The 23558-nt window shown below is 34.0% G+C and overlaps 2 protein-coding genes across 2 annotated transcripts; both read left to right on the forward strand.

The window, feature by feature from the left end:
* Positions 1-1684: 1684 nt before the first annotated feature.
* Positions 1685-4134, forward strand: LOC133793691 (G-type lectin S-receptor-like serine/threonine-protein kinase At1g61400). Its single transcript, XM_062230991.1, has 6 exons — positions 1685-2498; positions 2560-2732; positions 2819-3029; positions 3242-3479; positions 3602-3752; positions 3839-4134. The coding sequence occupies exons 1-6, from the start codon at positions 1685-1687 to the stop codon at positions 4130-4132; spliced, it is 1881 nt and encodes a 626-aa protein (XP_062086975.1). The 3' UTR covers positions 4133-4134.
* Positions 4135-12068: 7934 nt separating this feature from the next.
* On the forward strand, positions 12069-21929 carry LOC133793693 (uncharacterized). Its single transcript, XM_062230992.1, has 14 exons — positions 12069-13621; positions 13716-13817; positions 13974-14164; positions 14256-14466; positions 14826-15066; positions 15172-15322; positions 15420-15707; positions 18310-19690; positions 19785-19886; positions 19991-20181; positions 20274-20484; positions 20879-21119; positions 21225-21375; positions 21473-21929. The coding sequence occupies exons 1-14, from the start codon at positions 12286-12288 to the stop codon at positions 21761-21763; spliced, it is 5088 nt and encodes a 1695-aa protein (XP_062086976.1). The 5' UTR covers positions 12069-12285; the 3' UTR covers positions 21764-21929.
* Positions 21930-23558: the final 1629 nt, after the last annotated feature.

Below are 23558 nucleotides of genomic sequence, written 5' to 3' on the forward strand. Positions count from 1 at the left end.
AGGAGTGTGACAAATAAAATGGGGTGTGACAAAATGTCATTTTGTCAATTTGTAACATACAAAGGAAGGTTGCAAATCAGTTACATATTTTTTATTTGATTTGTATGGGATATAATGTTTTTTAGCTGTTAGGGATGTTGTTTTGACAGCCAATAAGTGTTTGGATGTTAGGAATTGCATGGGAGAGGATTTGTGACGTTTTGGCAGCTTGTAACTTGATAGTTTCGGTTTTGAAGCATCTTTTTTATGCCTTGAACGATGTAACATCCTAAGTAACCTCCAAACCATCCATTTAATTCCATAAATATCTAATATATCATTGGTAACACCCAAGGAAGTTGGTGGAATCTGAAAATCAATTGATGATCTCAAACTCTATAAATAGAACATTTATTCTCTTGTAAAACAACTAAGTTTTCTATCTACAAAACACTTAGCTAGAAAATACAACAAAGACATAATTCTAAGGAGTTATTTCCTACACTTAAGAGTCCCTCAGTACTTAGAGAATAAAGGAAATAAGTTTTTTAGATAAAGATTTTAAACCTTGTTCATGTGGTGATCCTCACACCCTACATTTAAGGTTATGTGTCTGGAAGAGTGTTCTTCTTATTATTTCATTGTTTTTATTTTATTCTCGTTTTCTTATTTGTTCTCATTTTATTTGTATTGTTATTGTCTTGAATTTGAGATTTCCTTCTCTTCTATTTCTTCATATATCTATTTTATTTGTATATTTTGCATTAGAGTTGTAGCTTTATTTATCCATCAAATTATCCAATTGTAATTTTTTGCTTAAAGTTGTATCTTGGTTTCATATTTCCATTGGAATATATATACATATATTTCTCTAACACTAATTATTTGACCTTAACCAAGAAATTGAGGGGCATGGGTGCCTTTGATGAACACAGAAAATGAAGTTTGAAAAAAGATATGTTTAGTTGATGGTAATGAAATGTAGCCCATTTTTTTTTATTTCTTTTGTTTGGTTGTTTTATAAAGTATTGTAATGTCAATCCGATAAAATGATTTTTCCATCATTTTCGTGGAAAAGACTATTCCATCCAAACTATAATAAAATGTCATTCCAATACACAAATTAAAAAATATATATTAATTTCTTTAGTTAAATTAAGATACATGTCACATAATTGTCTATATTTTGAGTGTGCAAAATAAGGTTGTAACTATTATTATTTTTAAATGTTATCCCATTTCTATTCTCATTCTTATTCCTTTGTTTTCTTTACTCCCAACCATTCCTACTTGCAAGAAGTTGACTTAGAACAAACCTACCTATAAGAAGTTGACTTAGACTTAGTCGTAAGTCTGGACTAAAGTTAAATTATACTGCTATATTACCTTCAATACGCTAGGGGAAGGCGATAAATATAAATATATATATATATATTATGCCGAAGTCTAACTTCTATGCATCATTATACATGTTAAAAAAGGATAAAACTATTACAAGTGTAACAACTATTGTGAAGTGGAGAGAATTAACTAGAAATTGCTTGCTAAATTCAACTCCTTAAAAAAGAATGAATGGAAAGAAAAAAAAAAAAGATTCTTATGTTGTTATATAGGGATTAACAGAACTTTTTTTTTTCTTTTAACATTCGGATCTTTGGATTATTTTGCCATCATTTTCTTTCCTTGTATCCCCAGGTTCTGCCAAATGAATGCAAGCGACAATCGCTTCATAGCTTTATTCTATCGAATTATACTATTCTGCAGTTTTTCATCTAAATGCTGCTCCGCAATTTTTAACATAACTTCATCCCAAGCTTTATCTCAAGGCCAAACTCTGGTCTCCTTCAACCAAGTTTTCGAGTTAGGCTTCTTTAGTCCCAATAACTCTGCAAATAAGTACGTGGGAATCTGGTATAAGCAAATCTCACCCCTTGCAGTAGTGTGGGTGGCAAACAGAGACAACCCTCTTACAGTTGCAGACTCTCCACCACGTCTAACCATTGGCAGCAATGGAAATCTTGAGCTCTTGGATAGAAACAACAACTCTGTTTGGTCAACCAATGTCCAAATCCAATCCAACAATAGTTCAGTGGCAATTCTTTCAGATTACGGAAACTTAATTCTCAAATATGGTACACAGTACTTATGGGAGAGCTTTAAGCATCCCGGGAACACATTCTTACCAGGAGCAGAGTTGGGTTTTAATGTCAAAACTGGGGAGAGTTTTGTCTTGACTTCATGGAAAAGCAATAGTGACCCTTCAGTTGGAAAATTCACTGTTGGGATTTCGAAAGTGAAACCACCACAAGCTGTCATTTGGATCAACGGATCAACGCCACTGTGGAGAAGTGGACCATGGGCTAAAACTAAGTTCACGGGTATACCAGATATGGATACAAGTTATGGAAGTTTTTTCAATATGGTAGAAGATACAGAAGAAGGAACGATACTTCTCCAATATAATTGGGACTACAACAACTCCGATATGATGGTGGAAAATTTATTCATCACATCTAAAGGTGTTCTAACCCTTACGTCAAAAATAATACACGAAGGCGGCGACTGGTATGGAGACCACAGAGCGCATTGACATGATGCAGTTAAGTGACAATTCAAGGGATACCCTTCAATTTTCAAAACAACATGATCCCTCCGAGCTTCCTAGTTTTGATTTTGGCACCATTTTACATGTGACAAACAACTTCAGTTCAACAAACAAACTTGGGCAAGGAGGATTTGGTTCTGTTTATAAGGTTACTACATCATTTCTTCAGTACCAATTAATGAATTTTAACAATTAAAACACCCATTCACATACAAATTTGAGCTCTATTTGCAGGGAAAATTGCCGGATGGGAGGGAAATAGCAGTTAAAAGACTGTCTAGTAGCTCAGGGCAAGGCACAGAAGAATTCAAGAATGAGTTGATATTGATCTCAAAACTCCAACACAGAAATCTTGTTAGGCTCTTGGGTTGCTGCATTGAGAAAGAAGAGAAATTACTAGTTTATGAGTTCATGCAAAATAAAAGTCTGGACAATTTCATCTTTGGTATTGGATTTCTAATCTATATATTTTTTTTTATCCTAATGCATATCAATCAATTCTTGTTTTATCTAAATCTATATTTTTTTTTATCTAAATCTAGTTTGCCCTATAAATCATGTGAAATACTTGAGCTAAAATTAAACACGTACGATGGGATACGAAATAGGAAACAAGACATTAAATACTGATTAATGTTTACTGGATGCATGAATTAGATCCAAGAGGAAGAGAACAGCTGAATTGGGGTACTCGGGTGAACATCATACTAGGAGTTGCTAGAGGTCTTTTATATCTCCATCGTGACTCGTCTTTAAGAGTGATACATAGAGATTTAAAGGCCAGCAACATTCTTTTAGATGAGAAGATGAACCCAAAGATATCAGACTTTGGATTGGCTCGCATTTTCGAAGGAACACTAGATCTCGCAAATACTCGAAGGGTTGTTGGAACTTTGTAAGCATCTCATTCTGTTCATATGTTTTCATTGTGTTACTGTTTTCTTAGTGCTAGAAGAGCTATATATTCGAATGATTGTGTAGCATTAATTAATGGTGTAATGTTTCGAATAAGTACAGAGGCTACATGTCTCCAGAATATGCCATGGGTGGAGTCTTTTCAGAAAAATCAGATGTCTTTAGCTTTGGCGTATTGATCTTGGAGATAGTTAGCGGCAAGAAGAACTCTAACTTCCATTATTATGAGAAACCTCTTAGCCTTATTGCTCATGTGAGTTCAAGTTATAATTTTCTCTTCGACTCGATGTGTACACATATATATATTAAGTTTGTTACGACTGATATGAGTTTATTCAGGCATGGCAATTATGGAGTGATAACAGAGGATTAGAGTTTGTGGATGATGCATTGGGTGGCTCATGTAGTGCATCAGAAGCAATAAGATGCGTACATGTTGGGCTGTTGTGCGTACAAGATCATACCACAGACAGACCAAGCATGGCAGATGTAGTTTTCATGCTCAGCAATGAAACAAATCGTCCTCAACCCATTCAACCTATCTTTACTCTTCAAAGCTCTCCGATATCGCAAAAGGCTGCTACTACAAGCTCAGGGAATGAAGCTACAATTTCGATGATTGAAGGGCGGTAAAAAAAAAAATTAGAAAATAAGAGAATTTAAAAAAAAAAAAAGTGTTTTGAATCTACTTTCTAATGTCAGTTAAATGATATGAAAGATTTATTGTTGAAGTGGAAACACAAATCACGTCAATGTAACTTTGTAATTATATGTTAATACATTATGATTGAAGGTTTATAATTAATATTATTAAAATGATTATTTTTTCAGTACTAATTCTGTTCTTTAATTAATTATTAAAAGATATTCACTTTAAAATTTAAGAAAAGCTTAATTTCTTAAAAAATAAAATAAAAACAAAAACAAATGTATTAAAAAGATTTGGCATAGTAGTAATAATATATATAAATAGTTTTAAGCATACTAACGTATATAAAGTTTATTTTGAAACAATAGAAATTAAGTGTCAATATTGGTATTTAACCAAATACACGTTGGCAAAAAGTTGTGCTTGTACTAAAATGATATGATGTACATTGATGAGTGCCAAATTTATGAACTCATTCATGACTGCCAATTTTATGAACTCATTCATGACTTTTTTTATCTTGATTCAACGTATTTACCTAAGTTTTTGTGTGAATTTGATGTGTTATCTTAAAGTATGTAGGAATAAATTTAATTGATGAATGTTTTCGCCAATTCAAAACTTCAAGCTTGATTTTTGCTATGTTCCCTTAATTTTCTTGGAGATTTCCTGAAACAAAAACTTGTAGATCTATTTCTCGGGTTTCTAAAGCATGTTGAAGCGTCATATTTGGAGCTCGGATGAATTTTTTTTGCATATTTTATTAAACAAGGTCGAATTAGGAAAATCGAACGAGTTTCAAGTGGCGTCGCCTGATAAGCTGCCGCACGTCACCACTTGACACCACAAAGATTGTCACAACATCTTGATGGTTTATCTTTCCATTGAAAATGAGAATAAACTTTTGATTGTTAGAGAATATTATATTTCAATAGAATAAAATGGAAACCAATATTACAACTCTAGACAAGAAATACAATTAGACAATGTGATTGTTAAAATAAAATTACAACACTATGCTTAAAATATAAATAAATATAGACAATATAGAAGAAGGGGAGAAAATGAATACAAAGTCAAAGCAAAAGTTACAAATAAAATAACAAGAATAAAGAAAGAAAAACCTTATCACTTACACAACCTTAAGTGAAGAATAGTGAGGTTTACTAGACTTGAACAAAGTTCTAAATTTTTGTCCAAATGCTTATTTTCCCTTATTTTATTAGCATTAAGGGACTCTCAAGTTTAGTAAATATCTCTTTGGAATTATCAAGTCTTGTATTTTCCAGCCAAGTGCTAAAATAGATGGAAAAAATCATATTCACAAGTAACCAAATGATCTCTATTTATTGAGTTTTGGATCACCATTTGATTTTCGAATTCCACAAACCTCTTTGTCTGTTATCAATGATAAATTGTGTGTTTATGGAATTAATGGGATGATTTGGGAGTTACTTGGGGAGTTACAACCTCAATGCATTAAAAAGATGCTTCAATACCAAAACTATCAGGTTACTGATTTGTAACAACTTTGGTTACAAGCTGCCAAACGTTCTAACTATTCTCCTATACAATTTTGTAACATCCAAATGCTTATTGGCTACCAAAATAACATCCATAACAACTATAAAACATTATAACATATGAAAATCAAATCAAGAATATGTAACTCCATTTACATATCGATTATGATGGTATTTTGGGAGTTACAATGTATGTTACAAATTGACAAAATAATATTTTATCACGCCCATTTTATTTGTCACACTTAATTAATGGATATTATAACAATATCTTATTGGAGTATGGTGTCTCACGTGGAATAAGTGTATGAATATTGTGTCATTAATAAGAACATGAGTAACTCCACTAATCATCAATTGGTTTTTAGATGAAACCCTATGATTCTTGTCATTATATCATGAGCCAATTCCCTAGCGGACATTTGACCTGAAGAAACGTTTGAGATCCGTATAGTGCTGCAATATGACACTTGGGATCTAGATAGTGATTTAAACCACACGAGATCCGCATATAGTGCAAAAAGACACTTGGGATCCAAAAAAATAAGCGAGCTGAAAAATGATCACTTGTGATCACGTGATTCAAGAATGGTGAGCGAAAAATTGTCACTATCTTGAGGGGATATTAGAGTATGGTGTCCCACATGGAATAAGTGTAAGAATTTCGAACCATTAATAAGAACATGTGTAACTCCACTAGTTACCAATTGATTTTTAGATGAACCCTCATAATTCTTGTCATAACTCTTGCTATGAGCATTTTTTTTCCTCGGAAATATGATAGGGTGAATAATCATTTAGTTCCTTTAAATAAATAATTGATTAATTATATATTAATTTGATAGATGTGGACTTTAAGATGTTTATTATCTATTAAGTTAAAGAAAAATCTCCTATTTAATATGCAAAAAAGAATGACAATGAAAACATTAAAAGGAACTGCTAAATCAACTATACCAAATTGTGTCTCTTTCCTAGCATTATAAAACTTGAAATAATTAGCAGCAATCATAGAAGAGCAGCTAGCTACCACGTTGAATTAATTTAATATTCAACTAAATTATAAATTAGAGATTAATTAATGTAAATAACTGTTTTTGTTAAGGATTTAAAAATACTAGACAGTAATAGAAACTTAAATATGGATAGGTTCTCTGGACATCAATTTCTACATTAATTTTTACACCAATTATAGATAGATTAAATATGGTTGAAAATAAAAGATAAACTCATCTTCGCGGTTGCTGATGACTGAGAGTCAACGCCAATTAATTTCCAGCCTATACATAAAGCATTTGTCAAGGGCCACTGATTCTGAAAAAAGAATAATTATTTATTAATTCTAAAAAGTCAGACTTGTTAACATGATAACAAACCAAATCCCTTTGACAGCGTTGAAGATAATCATTTTGTTTATATATATATATATATATATATAGGAGGAAGATGAGAGAACAAGAGGTTCAAATCATTTAAGTCAACAAAAATAAATCAAAATATATATATATATATTATTTTTCTAAATTGTGAAAATATAATCCTTATTCTAATATTGGCAAAAAAAAAATCATATTCAGCACACTATTACAAATTGGAATACTGCATTTTACTCAATTGACCGAAACGATGATTTCTACTATTATTAATAAATCACTAACTTCAGAAATCACTAGACAATTGAATTCACCACAATTTTTCCCAAGAAATTTTTAAAAAAAAATCATGATAAGAAATCACACACGGACGGTGGAAGAGATACCAACTTTCAAACGTTATATAATCTCTTCAATAATAATTAGAAAAAGTGATCCAATCTCTTAAAAAAAAAACTCAAAATTCAGTAACAGTTGCCAAAATTTCGGGTATTGTTTTTTCTTCTTTTTTTTCTAAAAAAAAAAAAAAAGGCAATGCAGTTTCAAATTTCCCGTTCTACATTAATTTTTACATGGGAGGCGTGACATGTATTCATTACAAAAATATAAGGAGGCAGAGTCGCTACTGTTTGAGGTTCTTTCGCAACAGGAGGTCTTCTGGCGTCAAAGATCAAAGCAATTTTGGCTCCAAGCAGGTGATCTTAACACTAAATTCTTTCATGCTTCAGCAAATAAAAGAAGACAGAGGAATCAGGTAGTTGCTCTTAAGGATGATGATGGTGTGCTTCGTGATTGGGATAGCGGACTGGATAGGGTCATGGTCGATTATTTTAAACAATTGTTTTCAACATCTACCACAGATTGGCGTGTAGTGACAGAGTGTATATCTGCTACAGTTTCTGATGAGGTAAATCTTGATCTCGTGCGACCTATTGAATCTGATGAAGTTAGGAAAGCCTTGTTCCAGATGCATCCTGACAAATCTCCGGGACCGGATGGGTTCTCTCCTGGTTTCTACCAGAAGTTCTGGGATATTGTGGGTGTGGATATTATTAGCATGGTTCAGGATTTCTTTACTACTGGCATGTTTCCGGATCATCTTTCTGAAACCAACATTGTGTTGATTCCCAAAAAGTCAAATCCGGAATCGATGGGTGACTTGAGACCTATTGCCCTTTGTAATGTGGTGTATAAAGTGGTTTCAAAGGTGATGGCGAATCGAATGAAGGACGTACTTAATGTGGTGATTTCAGAAACTCAAAGTGCTTTTGTGCCAGGGCGATTGATTACTGACAATATTATGGTGGCTTTCGAGGTAATGCACTATCTGAAAAGGAAAGTGTCAGGGAAAGATGGGTTTATGGCTTTAAAACTTGATATGAGTAAAGCATACGACAGAATTGAATGGGGTTTCCTAGAAGCTATGATGAAAAAAATGGGTTTTGGGGACCATTGGGTTTCGTTGGTAATGAAATGTGTTAGCTCGGTTGCCTATAAGATTGCTATTGAGGGCCAGGAGTTGGGTCCTATTGTTCCAACAAGAGGTCTGAGACAAGGAGACCCGCTATCACTGTATCTTTTTATCATCTGTGCTGAAGGTTTTTCTGCGTTGATCTCTAAATTTGTTGGAGATGGTAGGCTCACTGGGTGCAAGGTGGCTAGGTCGGCTCCGGTGATTTCACATATGTTGTTTGCTGATGATAGCTATTTATTCTGTAAAGCATCAATGGAGGAGGCGATTCATGTGGGCGAGTTACTTCATTTTTATCAGTTAGCTTCAGGACAACAAATAAACTTAGCCAAATCATCGGTGTTTTTTAGTACAAATACCAGGGCTGAGACTCGCCAAAATATTTGTTCAGAACTCAATATACCAGAGGCGGGCCCTCTTAGCATGTATCTGGGGTTGCCTAATACTTTGGGCAGAAACAAATCTGTGGTGTTGGGTTTTCTGAAGGACAAAATGAGGAAAAGAATTGCTCAGTGGGAGGGTCGTTTTTTATCTAAGGCTGGTAAGGAGATATTAATTAAAACTGTTACACAGGCACTGCCATCTTATGCCATGAGTGTTTTTCTGCTCCCTCTAGGCTTATGTAGAGAGATGGAGATGCTTATGTGCAAATATTGGTGGCATTCTTCTTCTAGTACTGGTCAAGGCATTCATTGGAGGAAATGGGATTCATTGACAATGCACAAGGTTAAGGGCGGTATGGGATTCAGAGATCTTCATGATTTTAATAGATCTCTTTTGTGTAAACAGGGATGGCGATTACTTATTAATCCTCATTCTTTAGTAAGTCGTCTGTTCCAAGCCCGTTACTTTAGAAATGGGAACTATTTAACTGCTGAGCTTGGGCCTAACCCAAGTTACATTTGGAGGAGTTTATGGGAGGTGAAGTGTTTAGTAAAGAATGGAGCTCGGTGTCGAGTTGGAAATGGGGAGACCATTTTTATTACTTCGGATCCTTGGGTCTTTGATAAAGAGAATCCTTGGGTTACATCGGTGCACCCTGGCTTAAATGGTCAGCGAGTATCTTCTTTAATGCATGTCGGGAGGCTTGAGTGGGATGAGGAGCTGGTGCAGGACCTGTTTAATGATAGAGATATGAGGTGTATTCTTAGCATTCCATTAAGTCCTAATCGTCCTTTAGACCGCTGGTTTTGGTCTCTGGAGCCGTCTGGGTTCTTCACGGTTAAAAGCTGCTACAAAAATTTACAGGTGCTAAAAAATGGCGATGGTACAGATCTAGATAAGCAATTTTGGAAGGTTTTGTGGAAAGTTAGAGTTCCCCCAAAGGTAAAGGATCTTATTTGGAGGGCTTCTACGGGTTGTTTACCCACTAATTTTCAGCTCCGTTCAAGACATGTGGAGGTGGATCCGTTGTGCCCTTTATGCCAAACTAAGAGGGAAACAATTATGCATGCGTTGGTGCGATGTAATCGGGTCTGGGAGTGTTGGGAGAGGCTGGGTCTGCGATTGGTGCGTTCAGAATCTGAGATTTTTGCTTCCTGGTTGAGAGATTGTATAGCTGGGTTAACTGATGAACAGAAAGCTAAAGTGTTCATGTTATGTTGGGCAGTGTGGAGGAGGAGGAATGATTTCGTTTGGAGGAATACAAAAAACAATACTTATGGTGTGCTCTTTTTGGCTGAATCTTCATTACTTGCTTGGGGTCATGCTCAAGATAAGGAAATTGCTCCATTGCCCAATTTTTTATCCCCTGAAGATGGTCGGTTGGCATGGGTCAAACCCCCTTTTGGAGTTCTGAAAATAAACGTTGATGCAGCATTGTTTTCAGAGGCAGCCACGTATAGCTTTGCAGGTATTGTTCGAGATCATGAAGGAAATTTGGTGGAAGCATTCTCTGTGTGTCGTGCTGGGTCTGTTTCTCCGGAGCTGGGCGAGGCGTTGGGTGTGAGGGAGGCCTTGAGTTGGATAAAGAAGAGATCTTGGCAGCAGGTGGAGGTTGAAACGGATAGTCTCCTAGTTGTTCAAGCGCTTAGGAGTTCTTTGTCCATGGCCTCTTACTTTGGGGTTGTTATAGATGATTGTAAGGCATTGTGGAAAGATTTGGTTTCTGTTTCAATTTGTTTTGTAAAACGTTCTACAAATGAAGCTGCAAATGCATTGGCAAAAGCTTCCTCTTTTATAGCTGAATGTACTTTATTGAAGGAGGATATCTCCTCTAGTGTGTTGATGTTATTTTGAAAGATAATTGCTAATAAAGTCCATATTTTATTTCAAAAAAAAAATAGAAAATTTAATTTTTAGAAATTAATTTTTAAAAGGAAATTAATTAATAATTATAATATTTTTTTAATGTAAGATATGAACTTAATTAATAACATTCTTTTCATATAAATAAATACAATCAGATCAGATCATGTTAGTAAATATAATATTTTTTTACATAAATAGTTAGTATGAAGCAATTAATTAATGCTTTTTAATTACATACAAATACAAATTAATGCTAGTATTATTTCTCATTGATAATTCACCTCTAAAAATGAGAAATCTAAATCTAAATCCAAATCTAAATCTAAAGCATTAGTCGTATCATGATTCGTTTCTGAATATAGATGTGGGAGACTCGAAATTTCATTTGAGATATCAAATCTTTCTTAGTTGATATCATTAGTGGGTTGGGTTGGGTCAAATTGTTACTGCTTAGTTTATGGCAATGTGAATAGAATAAGGTGTTCGGTTCGGTCAGTCAAAGTTCCTCAATAATTATATATTATTATGATTTTGTAGACTTTTGCCATCAGTTTGTCGAAGATTGATATTGAATTGTAAAACTGGCTCTCGAAACACATAACAGAAAATTATTATCTCAACAAAATAAATAATAATAATAATAATAATAATAATAATTGAAAGATTGCTCTCGTTTCAAGAAGACCCTCCCATTAGGACACTTGAATGTTGAAGATGATGATGGCGATTGGGCTCTCTGCGATATTTATATTCCTAAGATACTTAATATTTATACCTAGAAATTTTGATACTTAATATTTATACTTCTAAATTTTGTGAGGGTTAAAATAACTTAAAAATTAATTTATTTTATACTTTGGTGTGATTTTGATATTTATTTACAAAATAATTTGGGACACTCAAAATAGTTAGTCGAAATATTTTAAATAATTTGTCAAAAAATTGAGATAACAAGTAGAAATTTTAGACTGATACTACTTTGCAAAATATTATTAAAATTAAAGCAGAATAGAGTACAAAATGACTAGTTTAATTACGGTAAGTATTTCACTAATGTCAAAATCAGAATTAACACATTTGGTATACACCCTCGTGTAAAAAAAAATAAGTAATATAAAAATTTAGAATTATAACTGTTGAGGGATGTCGATATTTCTCTTTTGAGGAGAAAGTGCTAGAGAAACCCCAATATTATAATATATGAAAATTCTAGCTTCTATGCTCAACGTATATATTTATATATAAAATAAATGATGACAAGAGTAACGACTATTTAATGAGAGAACTAATAGGAAATTGCAGTGCTTTGCTTGCTCAATTCAACTCCTTCTGACAAAAAAAATATCTTCTTTATTATTTTTAAAAAGAAAAAAGAAATAGAGGGGTATGTTGCGGGCATTTGATTTTTCTTTTCTTTCTGGAAATTGGTATTTGAATTAATAGATTCTTGTGTATGTATTTTCTCATCTAAACATTATTTATTGCCATCTTTGTCTTTAAAATACTGTGTTTGTGCCCAAATGGGTACAAAAGACAGAATTTTCATAGCTTTGTTCTTCAGAGTTACACTATTCTACATATTTTCATTGAAGTGTTGTTCTGCAATTTATAACATAACTTCTTCCCGAGCTTTATCTCAGGGCCAAACTCTGGTATCCTCCAACCAACTTTTCGAGCTAGGCTTCTTTAGTCCCAATAACTCTGCAAATAAGTACGTGGGAATCTGGTATAAGCAAATCTCACCCCTTGCAGTTGTGTGGGTGGCAAACAGAGACAACCCTCTCACAGTTGCAGACTCTCCACCAAGTCTAACCATTGGCAGCAATGGAAATCTTGAGCTCTTGGATAGAAACAACAACTCTGTTTGGTCAACCAATGTCGAAATCCGATCCAATAATAGTTCTGTGGCAATTCTTTCAGATTACGGAAACTTAATTCTCAAAGATGGTACTCAGGACTTGTGGGAGAGCTTTAAGCATCCTGCGGACACATTCTTACCAGGAGCAGAGTTGGGTTTCAATGTCAAAACTGGGGAGAGTTTTGTCCTAACTTCATGGAAAAGCAATAGTGACCCTGCAGTTGGAAAATTCACTGCTGAAATTTCAAAACAGAGACCCCCACAAGCTATCATTTGGGTAAACGAATCGAAGGCAAAGCCACACTGGAGAAGTGGTCCATGGGCTAAGAGTAAGTTCTCTGGTATACCACAGATGAATACCTTTTATCAAAGTCCATTCAATCTAGTAGAAGAAGCAGAGCAAGGAACAACACGCCTTCGTTTTAATTGGGATTACAGCAACTCTACAGTCTCAAATATGTTCCTCAATTCTGGAGGTGTTTTAACAATTGTAAGACAAGAAAAAGATGATGACATTGACTGGGATACGAACTGGGAGGCGCCGGAGACTCCGTGCGATGTATATGGAGTTTGTGGACCTTTTGGGGTATGCAACGACTTTGAATCTCCGGTTTGTAAGTGTATGAAAGGTTTTGGACCAAAATCGTTAGAAGAGTGGAGCAAAGGAAACTGGACTAGAGGGTGCGAGAGACGCAGCCAATTACTTTGCGACAAAAATACCAGTGGCCTAGCTAATTCGCAGAGAGGTAAAAAAGACGGATTTTGGAAGATAGGCAATGTGAAAGTTCCCGATTTTTACAAATATGTGGAGCCATTAGAGCTTGATTTTGCTGATACGGAGAGCTGTCAAAAATGGTGTCTGAATAATTGTTCTTGCATAGCTTATTCATACGTGGATAACATAGGATGTTTGGTCTGGTCTCAAGGCCTTATAGATATCGAGCGGTTTTCAGATGGTGGTGAAGACCTTTTCCTTCGCCTTGCTCACTCAGAACTAGGTGAGAACAATGTTATTACGACGGAAACTCTGCAATTTGAACTGTATTTTTCTCTTCCCCTTAGCTAATTTAAATGTGTTAATTCATTGTTCAGTTGGTGGAGATAAGGTAAAGAAGATAATCATCAGCTTTGCAGTTCTTTCTACTGTTGGGATCATAGTTGTCATAGTACTATGTTTGAGAGCTAGAAGAGTGGGTAAGAAAAAAAGCCTTAGATTGAAACAATTTTTCATTGTATCTCTTACATTGCACATGCAAATAGGATTCAAGTGTTATTTTCTTTTACTCTTTCGAGTTTTATTCTTCCAAAACTAAGTATGATTACTGACACAGCATAAATTTGAAAAACCAGGAAACAATAAGGAGATCACAGAGCACATTGATTTAATACAGTCAAGTGACAGTTTAAAAGATCATCAATTTTCAAGACAAGATGAACCCTCCGACCTCCCTAGTTTTGACTTCGGGACCATTTTACATGTGACAAACAACTTCAGTTCAACAAACAAACTTGGGCAAGGAGGATTTGGTTCTGTTTACAAGGTTACACTACATTATTTTTTCAGTACAAATTAATAAATTTTAACTAGTAAAATATCCATTCCCTTACAAATGAATTGAGCTCTGTTTGCAGGGTAAATTGGCTGATGGGAGGGAAATAGCAGTTAAAAGACTTTCTAGTAGCTCAGGGCAAGGCACAGAAGAGTTCAAGAATGAGTTGATATTGATCTCAAAACTCCAACACAGAAATCTTGTTAGGCTCTTGGGTTGCTGCATTGAGAAAGAAGAGAGATTACTAGTTTATGAGTTAATGCCCAACAAAAGCTTGGACAATTACATCTTTGGTAATGGTTTTACTTGCTATTCTGACCTATATTTCTTGTAAATTTTGGGCTTGATTGGATTCACTTCTTTTTTTCTATTTTTTTAAACAAAAAATTTGAAGTTTTCTTTGAAAGTTTACAAAGGAAATTGTTTATTGTTTTAAAAAGTTGCTAGCTTTATTTTTCAAACAAATTTACAAAACGAAAGATATACACATTTACTATACATTTGTATGTATGCATAGCACAGTACAACTAGAAAACCTCCAGAGTTTCCTTGTTTTAACGTCTTATGATAGTTCAGCTAAAATTAAACAAGGCTGGATATGATACGGGAAACAATACATTACTGATTAATTTTTACTGGGTGCATGAACTAGATCCAAGAGGTAGAGAACAGCTGAATTGGGATGCACGAATGAACATCATACTTGGAGTTGCCAGAGGTCTTTTATATCTCCATCGTGACTCATCTTTAAGAGTGATACACAGAGATTTAAAGGCCAGCAACATTCTTTTGGATGAGAAGATGAACCCTAAAATATCAGATTTCGGATTGGCTCGCATTTTCCAAGAAACGATAGACCTGGCAAACAGTACTCAAAGGGTTGTTGGAACTTTGTAAGCATCTTAATCTTATGAAGCATGTGTTTACTTTAATAAACAACTATGGTTGTGAGTTATGACTAACAAGCACTAATGGTTTGATGTTGCAATTAAGTACAGAGGCTACATGTCTCCTGAATATGCCATGGGTGGAGTCTTTTCAGAAAAATCAGATGTTTTTAGCTTTGGTGTCTTGATCTTAGAGATAGTGAGCGGCAAGAGGAACTCTAACTTCCATTATTATGAACAGAACCTTAGCCTGGTTGCTTATGTGAGTTCGGATTATATTTCTATCTTTAACTGAACGCATACACATTTGCATAAGAGTTATATTTCAATCTCATAATGAATGGTGTGAATTGATTCAGGCATGGCAATTATGGAGTGAAGGAAGAGGAGTAGAGTTTGTAGATGATGCAATAGGCGGCTCATATGTTGAATTAGAAGCAATAAGATGCTTACATGTTGGGTTGTTATGCGTACAAGATCATACCACAGATAGACCAAGCATGGCAGATGTCGTTTTAATGCTCGGCAATGAAACAAATCGTCCCCAACCCATTCGACCTATCTTTATTTTTCATAACTCCGCCAGATCGAAAAAGCCTACTGCGTGCTCTGTCAATGAAGCCACGGTCTCAATGATTGAAGGTCGTTAACACCTCTTTTTTTGGTACAAATGTGACCTTTTTTATTCGTTCCCTTCTTTATGAAATGGAAATAGCTTAGAGGAAAAAGAAATTCAAGGTAAATAATTGAAAAGAAAAATACTATGTGATAATACAACTTTTGCATACTCTGCTTTCAAGTAATTGTTTGACCTTATCAATGTTTCTCCAAAATGATGCTTCCTTTTTTTGTTGTCATTTACCACCAATTATTTTGAAGATAATGAATTGTAGGGATTCCTCATGCTAAAAAAAATTAGGGTGAATATTTGACCTGCAAAATACAAAACTCACAAAATCCGTCCGACCCAAACTCTGAGAACCCAAATTTTTGGAAAACCCGTTCATTTTGGGCTTAATCTGATCCGAATCTGACATATGTCGGGTCAGGTTTGGATTTAAAATTCAGAAATTTCCAGTTCGGGTGACCAAAATTTTTTGAAAAAATTGGTATTTTGCAAAATTAGACTTTTCGGCCCAAAACCCAGCAGGCCCGAACCCAACCCGAAAACCCAAAACCAAAAAAAACTCGAAAATTTCGGATCGGTTTTAGTACTATTTTTCTCCACCCAAAATCTGCAAAATTCAAAACCGATGAACCCGAAACCTGAAAATTCGACTCATGTGCACCCCTACAAAAACTGTTGTAAATTGACAACACAAACTTAAATAGAACACTACACAAATACAATGTAAATTTATACTGGTTCGGCCAAACAAAGGGCCTACATCCAGTTACTCCCCACTGGATTATTTTTTCATTTAATCAGTAGAAATACAAACTCTAATTCAGTCTAGTGCACCAGGCAAATGACACCGAGCATAAACTCCCTCAAAACTCAGTATGAGGTTTTCCAAGAACAATGATCTTGGTCTTCAATCTCGAGCATCACCTTCACACTCTTACTCTTTCTCTATTTTGCTTTCTATTACAATTCTAATGTTTTTTATTTACCTTCTCGAGTGCCTTAGATGGCTTTAAATAGCTAACAAACAAACTCGGTCCACTACAACTAACAAAACTAATTTTTAACTAACATAACCACTTTTGACACATGTTGTTTTAACATTTTGTTTTATACGGATTCACCTGATGATAGATATGGGAACAACTTGTTTGCATTTTGTGGACCGATACAAGGGCTCAGCTGCCTGGAAAATCCAAGTTCGTTGGTTGATCACCGGACATGGATAAGATGCTTGGTTTGGTCAGTGAAAGGTTCTGAAGAATTATATTATGATTTTGTAGACTTTTGCAAAAATGGAAAAATCTATAGATATTGTATACTTATTCAGATGTAATTTTATATTTTAACATGAAGAACTTCGTCTTTATGTATATACTTGATAATAATTATTAGGGTAATTGAGGAATTATTAATTTTTTATCCAAAACTGTCGGAATTAATAATTATTCCCCCTTTTATATCCCAGTATTTGTCAAAAGATTAAATAAATAAAAATTGTTTAAATAGTAGGTGATGCCAATGAGACTCACGTATAGTACGTATAGTACTAGCATGGAACACCAATTTTGACTTTAGGCCCAAAATTTAAGCCCGACTGCGTCAGTATAATTAATAAATAAATGAAAAAGAAGATAATTTTCAGTATTTGGATGTATGATCGATTGAGAGACTCATTCACATGTACTTGTTATGTAAGTAATAGAAAATATAAATATACATAAGTTGATTACACTTGTATTATATAACTTTCAATGAGCAAATTCTTTCCCAATTGCTCTAAAATATTAGATTTCTTCTATTAAAAGAACGTCTATTAAAAGTACATAGATAACATATAAATTCTTAATTTTGACAATTATTTTGTTTACATTAATAAAACATTCTAAATATTCAACGGAATATATTTTTAAAATCAATTAAAAATAATTATTTATTAATTATATTAATATAAATTCAAGTGTAATAAAATATCATTATTATAATAATATATAATATATAATATATAATTCTAATTTGTATAAAATTTTGCTACAAGAAATATTTAGTAATTATATTAATATAAATTCACATGTTATAAAGTATTATTATTACAATATATGTATTGTTCGTACAAATAGTATGACTGGGTAACTAAATAAGAAATTAAAATAACATTTATCTTATATAAAAAATAAATAAGTTTCTTCTCCATTGATATGTAATTTAAATAATAATATCATGAATATTTTGTACTTTAATTATGATATTTTTTTTAATCATAAATAATATCTTGAATTAATGTTTTTTTAATAAATTTATATCATTATTTTATATATAATATTATTTATTTATTTAAAATTTATACGACAATCATAAAAAAGATTAATAAATTTGTACTTAGTATATATATATATATATGAAAGTTCTAACTAATTTCTTTTTTTATTTTTGAAATGGAAAAGTTCTAACTACTTTGCTGAATGGTATATGTATAAAATTAATGATGACAAGTGTAACGACTATATAATAACAAGATAATTAGCAGGAAATTGCAATGCTTGCTCAATTTAGCCTCTTCATTATTATTTTATAAAAGAAAAAAAAAGAAGATGATTCTTATGTAAGTATTTTCTGATCTAAAGATCATTAAGCCATCTTTGTCTCTACTTAAATTCTTAGTTTGTGCTCAAATGGGCGCAAAAGATAGAGATTCCATAGCTTTATTCTTTCGAGCACTATTCCACCTTGTTTCATTTAAATGCTGCTCCGCAATTTATAACATAACTTCATCACAAGCTTTATCTCAGGGCCAAACTCTGGTCTCCTCCAACCAAGTTTTTGAGTTAGGCTTCTTTACTCCCAATAACACTGCAAACAAGTTCGTGGGAATCTGGTATAAGCAAGTCTCACCCCGAAGAGTTGTGTGGGTGGCAAACAGAGACAGCCCTATTACAGTTGCAGACTCTCCACCAAGTCTAACCATTGGCAGCAATGGAAATCTTGAGCTCTTGGATAGAAACAACAACTCTGTTTGGTCAACCAATGTCGAAATCCGATCCGATAATAGTTCAGTGGCAATTCTTTCAGATTACGGAAACTTAATTCTGAAAGATGATACTCAGGACTTGTGGGAAAGCTTTAAGCATCCTGCGGACACATTCTTACCAGGAGCAGAGTTTGGTTTCAATGTCAAAACTGGGGAGAGTTTTGTCTTAACTTCATGGAAAAGCAATAGTGACCCTGCAGTTGGAAAATTCACTGCTGAAATTTCAAAACAGAGACCCCCACAAGCTATCATTTGGGTAAACGAATCGAAGGCAAAGCCACACTGGAGAAGTGGTCCATGGGCTAAGAGTAAGTTCTCTGGTATACCACAGATGAATACCTTTTATCAAAGTCCATTCAATCTAGTAGAAGAAGCAGAGCAAGGAACAACACGCCTTCGTTTTAATTGGGATTACAGCAACTCTACAGTCTCAAATATGTTCCTCACTTCGGGAGGTGTTCTAACAATTGTAAGACAAGAAAAAGATGAAGACGTTGACTGGGAGACGAACTGGGAGGCACCGGAGACTCCGTGCGATGTATATGGAGTTTGTGGACCTTTTGGGGTATGCAACGACTTTGGATCTCCGGTTTGTAAGTGTATGAAAGGTTTTGGACCAAAATCGCTCGAAGAGTGGAGCAAAGGAAACTGGACTAGAGGGTGCGAGAGACGCAGCCAATTACTTTGCGACAAAAATACCAGTGGCCTAGCTAATTCGCAGAGAGGTAAAAAAGACGGATTTTGGAAGATAGGCAATGTGAAAGTTCCCGATTTTTACAAATATGTGGAGCCATTAGAGCTTGATTTTGCTGATACGGAGAGCTGTCAAAAATGGTGTCTGAATAATTGTTCTTGCATAGCTTATTCATACGTGGATAACATAGGATGTTTGGTCTGGTCTCAAGGCCTTATAGATATCGAGCGGTTTTCAGATGGTGGTGAAGACCTTTTCCTTCGCCTTGCTCACTCAGAACTAGGTGAGAACAATGTTATTACGACGGAAACTCTGCAATTTGAACTGTATTTTTCTCTTCCCCTTAGCTAATTTAAATGTGTTAATTCATTGTTCAGTTGGTGGAGATAAGGTAAAGAAGATAATCATCAGCTTTGCAGTTCTTTCTACTGTTGGGATCATAGTTGTCATAGTACTATGTTCGAGAGCTAGAAGAGTGGGTAAGAAAAAAAGCCTTAGATTGAAACAATTCTTTTACTCTTTTAAGTTTTATTCTTCAAAAACTAAGTATGATTACTGACACAGCATAAATTTGGAAAACCAGGAAACAATAAGGAGATCACAGAGCACATTGATTTAATACAGTCAAGTGACAGTTTAAAAGATCTTCAATTTTCAAGACAAGATGAACCCTCCGACCTCCCTAGTTTTGACTTCGGGACCATTTTACATGTGACGAACAACTTCAGTTCAACAAACAAACTTGGGCAAGGAGGATTTGGTTCTGTTTATAAGGTTACACTACATTATTTTTTTCAGTACAAATTAACAAATTTTAGCTAGTAAAATATCCATTCACTTACAAATGAATTGAGCTCTGTTTGCAGGGTAAATTGGCTGATGGGAGGGAAATAGCAGTTAAAAGGCTTTCTAGTAGCTCAGGGCAAGGCACAGAAGAGTTCAAGAATGAGTTGATATTGATCTCAAAACTTCAACACAGAAATCTTGTTAGGCTCCTGGGTTGCTGCATTGAGAAAGAAGAGAGATTACTGGTTTATGAGTTAATGCCCAACAAAAGCTTGGACAATTACATATTTGGTAATGGTTTTACTTGCTATTCTGACCTATATTTCTTGTAAATTTTGGGCTTGATTGGTTTCACTTCTTTTTTTCTATGTTTTTAAACAAAAATTTGAAGTTTTCTTTGCAAGTTTACAAAGGAAACTTGTTTATTGTTTTAAAAAGTTGCTAGCAAATTTTAAAAAAGAGGTACTGATACAAGCTTTATTTTTCAAACAAATTTACAAAAGGAAAGATGTACACATATACTATACATTTGTATATATGCATAGCACAGTACAACTAGAAAAGAAAACCTCCAGAGTTTCCTTGTTTTAACGTCTTATGATAGCTCAGCTAAAATTAAACAAGGCTGGATATGATACGGGAAACAATACATTACTGATTAATCTTTACTGGGTGCATGAACTAGATCCAAGAGGAAGAGAACAGCTGAATTGGGATACTCGGGTGAACATCATACTTGGAGTTGCTAGAGGTCTTTTATATCTCCATCGTGACTCATCTTTAAGAGTGATACACAGAGATTTAAAGGCCAGCAACATTCTTTTGGATGAGAAGATGAACCCTAAAATATCAGATTTCGGATTGGCTCGCATTTTCCAAGAAACGATAGACCTGGCAAACAGTACTCAAAGGGTTGTTGGAACTTTGTAAGCATCTTAATCTTATGAAGCATGTGTTTACTTTAATAAACAACTATGGTTGTGAGTTATGACTAACAAGCACTAATGGTTTGATGTTGCAATTAAGTACAGAGGCTACATGTCTCCTGAATATGCCATGGGCGGAGTCTTTTCAGAAAAATCAGATGTTTTTAGCTTTGGTGTCTTGATCTTAGAGATAGTGAGCGGCAAGAGAAACTCTAACTTCCATTATTATGAACAGAACCTTAGCCTGGTTGCTTATGTGAGTTCGGATTATATGTCTATCTTTAACTTAACGCATACACATTTGCATAAGAGTTATATTTCAATCTCATAATGAATGGTGTGAATTGATTCAGGCATGGCAATTATGGAGTGAAGGCAGAGGAGTAGAGTTTGTAGATGATGCAATGGGTGGCTCATATGTTGAATTAGAAGCAATAAGATGCTTACATGTTGGGTTGTTATGCGTACAAGATCATACCACAGATAGACCAAGCATGGCAGATGTCGTTTTAATGCTCGGCAATGAAACAAATCGTCCCCAACCCATTCGACCTATCTTTATTTTTCATAACTCCGCCAGATCGAGAAAGCCTACTGCATCCTCTGTCAATGAAGCCACGGTCTCAATGATTGAAGGTCGTTAACACCTTTTTTTTTGGTACAAATGTGACCTTTGTTATTCGTTCCCTTCTTTATGAGATGGAAATAGCTTAGAGGAAAAAAAAATTCAAGGTAAATAATTGAAAAGAAAAATACTATGTGATAATACAACTTTTGCATACTCTACTTTCTAGTAATTGTTTGACCTTATCAATGTTTCTCCAAAATGATGCTTACTTTTTTGTAGTCCTTTAACAACAATTATTTTGAAGATAATGAATGGTAGGGATTCCTTTTTTGTAGTCCTTTAACAACAATTATTTTGAAGATAATGAATGGTAGGGATTCCTTTTTTGTAGTCCTTTAACAACAATTATTTTGAAGATAATGAATGGTAGGGATTCCTCATGCTAAAAAAAAAATTACTAAGGAGCACTATTGGTGTCCAACACCATAAGAAGTGGCATAATGGTGTAATTCAGTATCGGAACTCATTTATTTGAATTTAATAAGCATTATGGGGGTATCGCTAACCAATCATAGAATGTCACATCATATGGTGTTGGGCACCTTAAGTGCCAAATAGAAACACTAAAAAAAACTGTTGTAAATTAACTACACAAAGTTAATTAAACACTACACAAACACAATGCAAATTTATCGTGGTTCGGCCAAAGAAAGGACCTACATCCAGTTGCTCCCCCATTGGATTTTTTTTCATTTAATGAGTAGAAATACAAACACCAATTCAATCTAGTGCACCAGACAAATTACACCGAGCATTAACTCTCTCAAAACTCAGTATGAGTTTTTCCAAGAACAATGATCTTGGTCTTCAATCTCGAGCATCACCTTCACACTCTTACTCTTACTCTTACTTTTACTCTATTATGCTTTCTATTACAATTCTAATGTTTTTGATTTACCTTTTCGAGTGCCTTAGATGGCTTTAAATAGCTAACAAACAAACTCGGTCCACTACAACTAACATAACTGATTTTTAACTAACATAACAACTTTTGACACATGTTGTTTTAACATTTTGTTTATTATGGATTCACCTGATGATATGGGAACAACTTATTTGCATTTTGTGGACCGATACAAGGGCTCAGCTGTCTTGAAAATCCAAGTTCGTTGGTTGATCACCGGACATGGATAAGATGTTTGGCTTGGTCAGCGAAAGGTTCTGAAGAATTATATTATGATTTTGTAGACTTTTGCAAAAGTGGAAAAATCTATAGATATTGTATACTTATTCACATGTAATTCTATATTTTAACATGAAGAACTTCGTCTTTATGTATATACTTGATAATAATTATTAGGGTAATTGAGGAATTATTAATTTTTTTATCCAAAACTGTTGATATTAATAATTATTCCCCCTTTTATTATATCCCAGTATTTGTCAAAAGATTAAATAAATAAAAATTGTTTAAATAGTTGGTGTCTCACGTACGTATAGTACTAGCATGGAACACCAATTTTGACTTTAGGCCCAAAATTTAAGCCCGACTACTTCAGTATAATTAATAAATGAGAAATTTGTGGAAATAGACTCTTTTATAGTAAAAGAAAGATCATTTTATTATATTAATAAAAAAATGCCATTTTACCAAGGACTCCTTATTAAATGGAGGAAATTAATAAATAAATGAAAAAGAAGATAATTTTCAGTATTTGGATGTATGATCGATTGAGAGACTCATTCACATGTACTTGTTATGTAAGTAATAGACAATATATATATATATATATATAAACATAAGTTGATTACACTTGTATTATATAACTTTCACTGAGCAAATTTTTCCCAATTACTCTAAAATATTGGAT

Source organism: Humulus lupulus, chromosome 8 (assembly GCF_963169125.1).
Source record: "Humulus lupulus chromosome 8, drHumLupu1.1, whole genome shotgun sequence".
Lineage (NCBI taxonomy): Eukaryota > Viridiplantae > Streptophyta > Magnoliopsida > Rosales > Cannabaceae > Humulus > Humulus lupulus.

Excerpts from the sequence above, each read along its gene's own strand:
- LOC133793693 (XM_062230992.1), top strand. The coding sequence starts at position 12,286 with ATGGGTACAAAAGACAGAATTTTCATAGCTTTGTTCTTCAGAGTTACA. Across the intron at positions 14,467-14,825 it reads CTTGGACAATTACATCTTTG|ATCCAAGAGGTAGAGAACAG; the intron begins GTAATGGTTTTA and ends TGCATGAACTAG. Across the intron at positions 15,323-15,419 it reads ACCTTAGCCTGGTTGCTTAT|GCATGGCAATTATGGAGTGA; the intron begins GTGAGTTCGGAT and ends GAATTGATTCAG.
- LOC133793691 (XM_062230991.1), top strand. The coding sequence starts at position 1,685 with ATGAATGCAAGCGACAATCGCTTCATAGCTTTATTCTATCGAATTATA. Across the intron at positions 3,030-3,241 it reads TCTGGACAATTTCATCTTTG|ATCCAAGAGGAAGAGAACAG; the intron begins GTATTGGATTTC and ends TGCATGAATTAG. Across the intron at positions 3,480-3,601 it reads CGAAGGGTTGTTGGAACTTT|AGGCTACATGTCTCCAGAAT; the intron begins GTAAGCATCTCA and ends GAATAAGTACAG.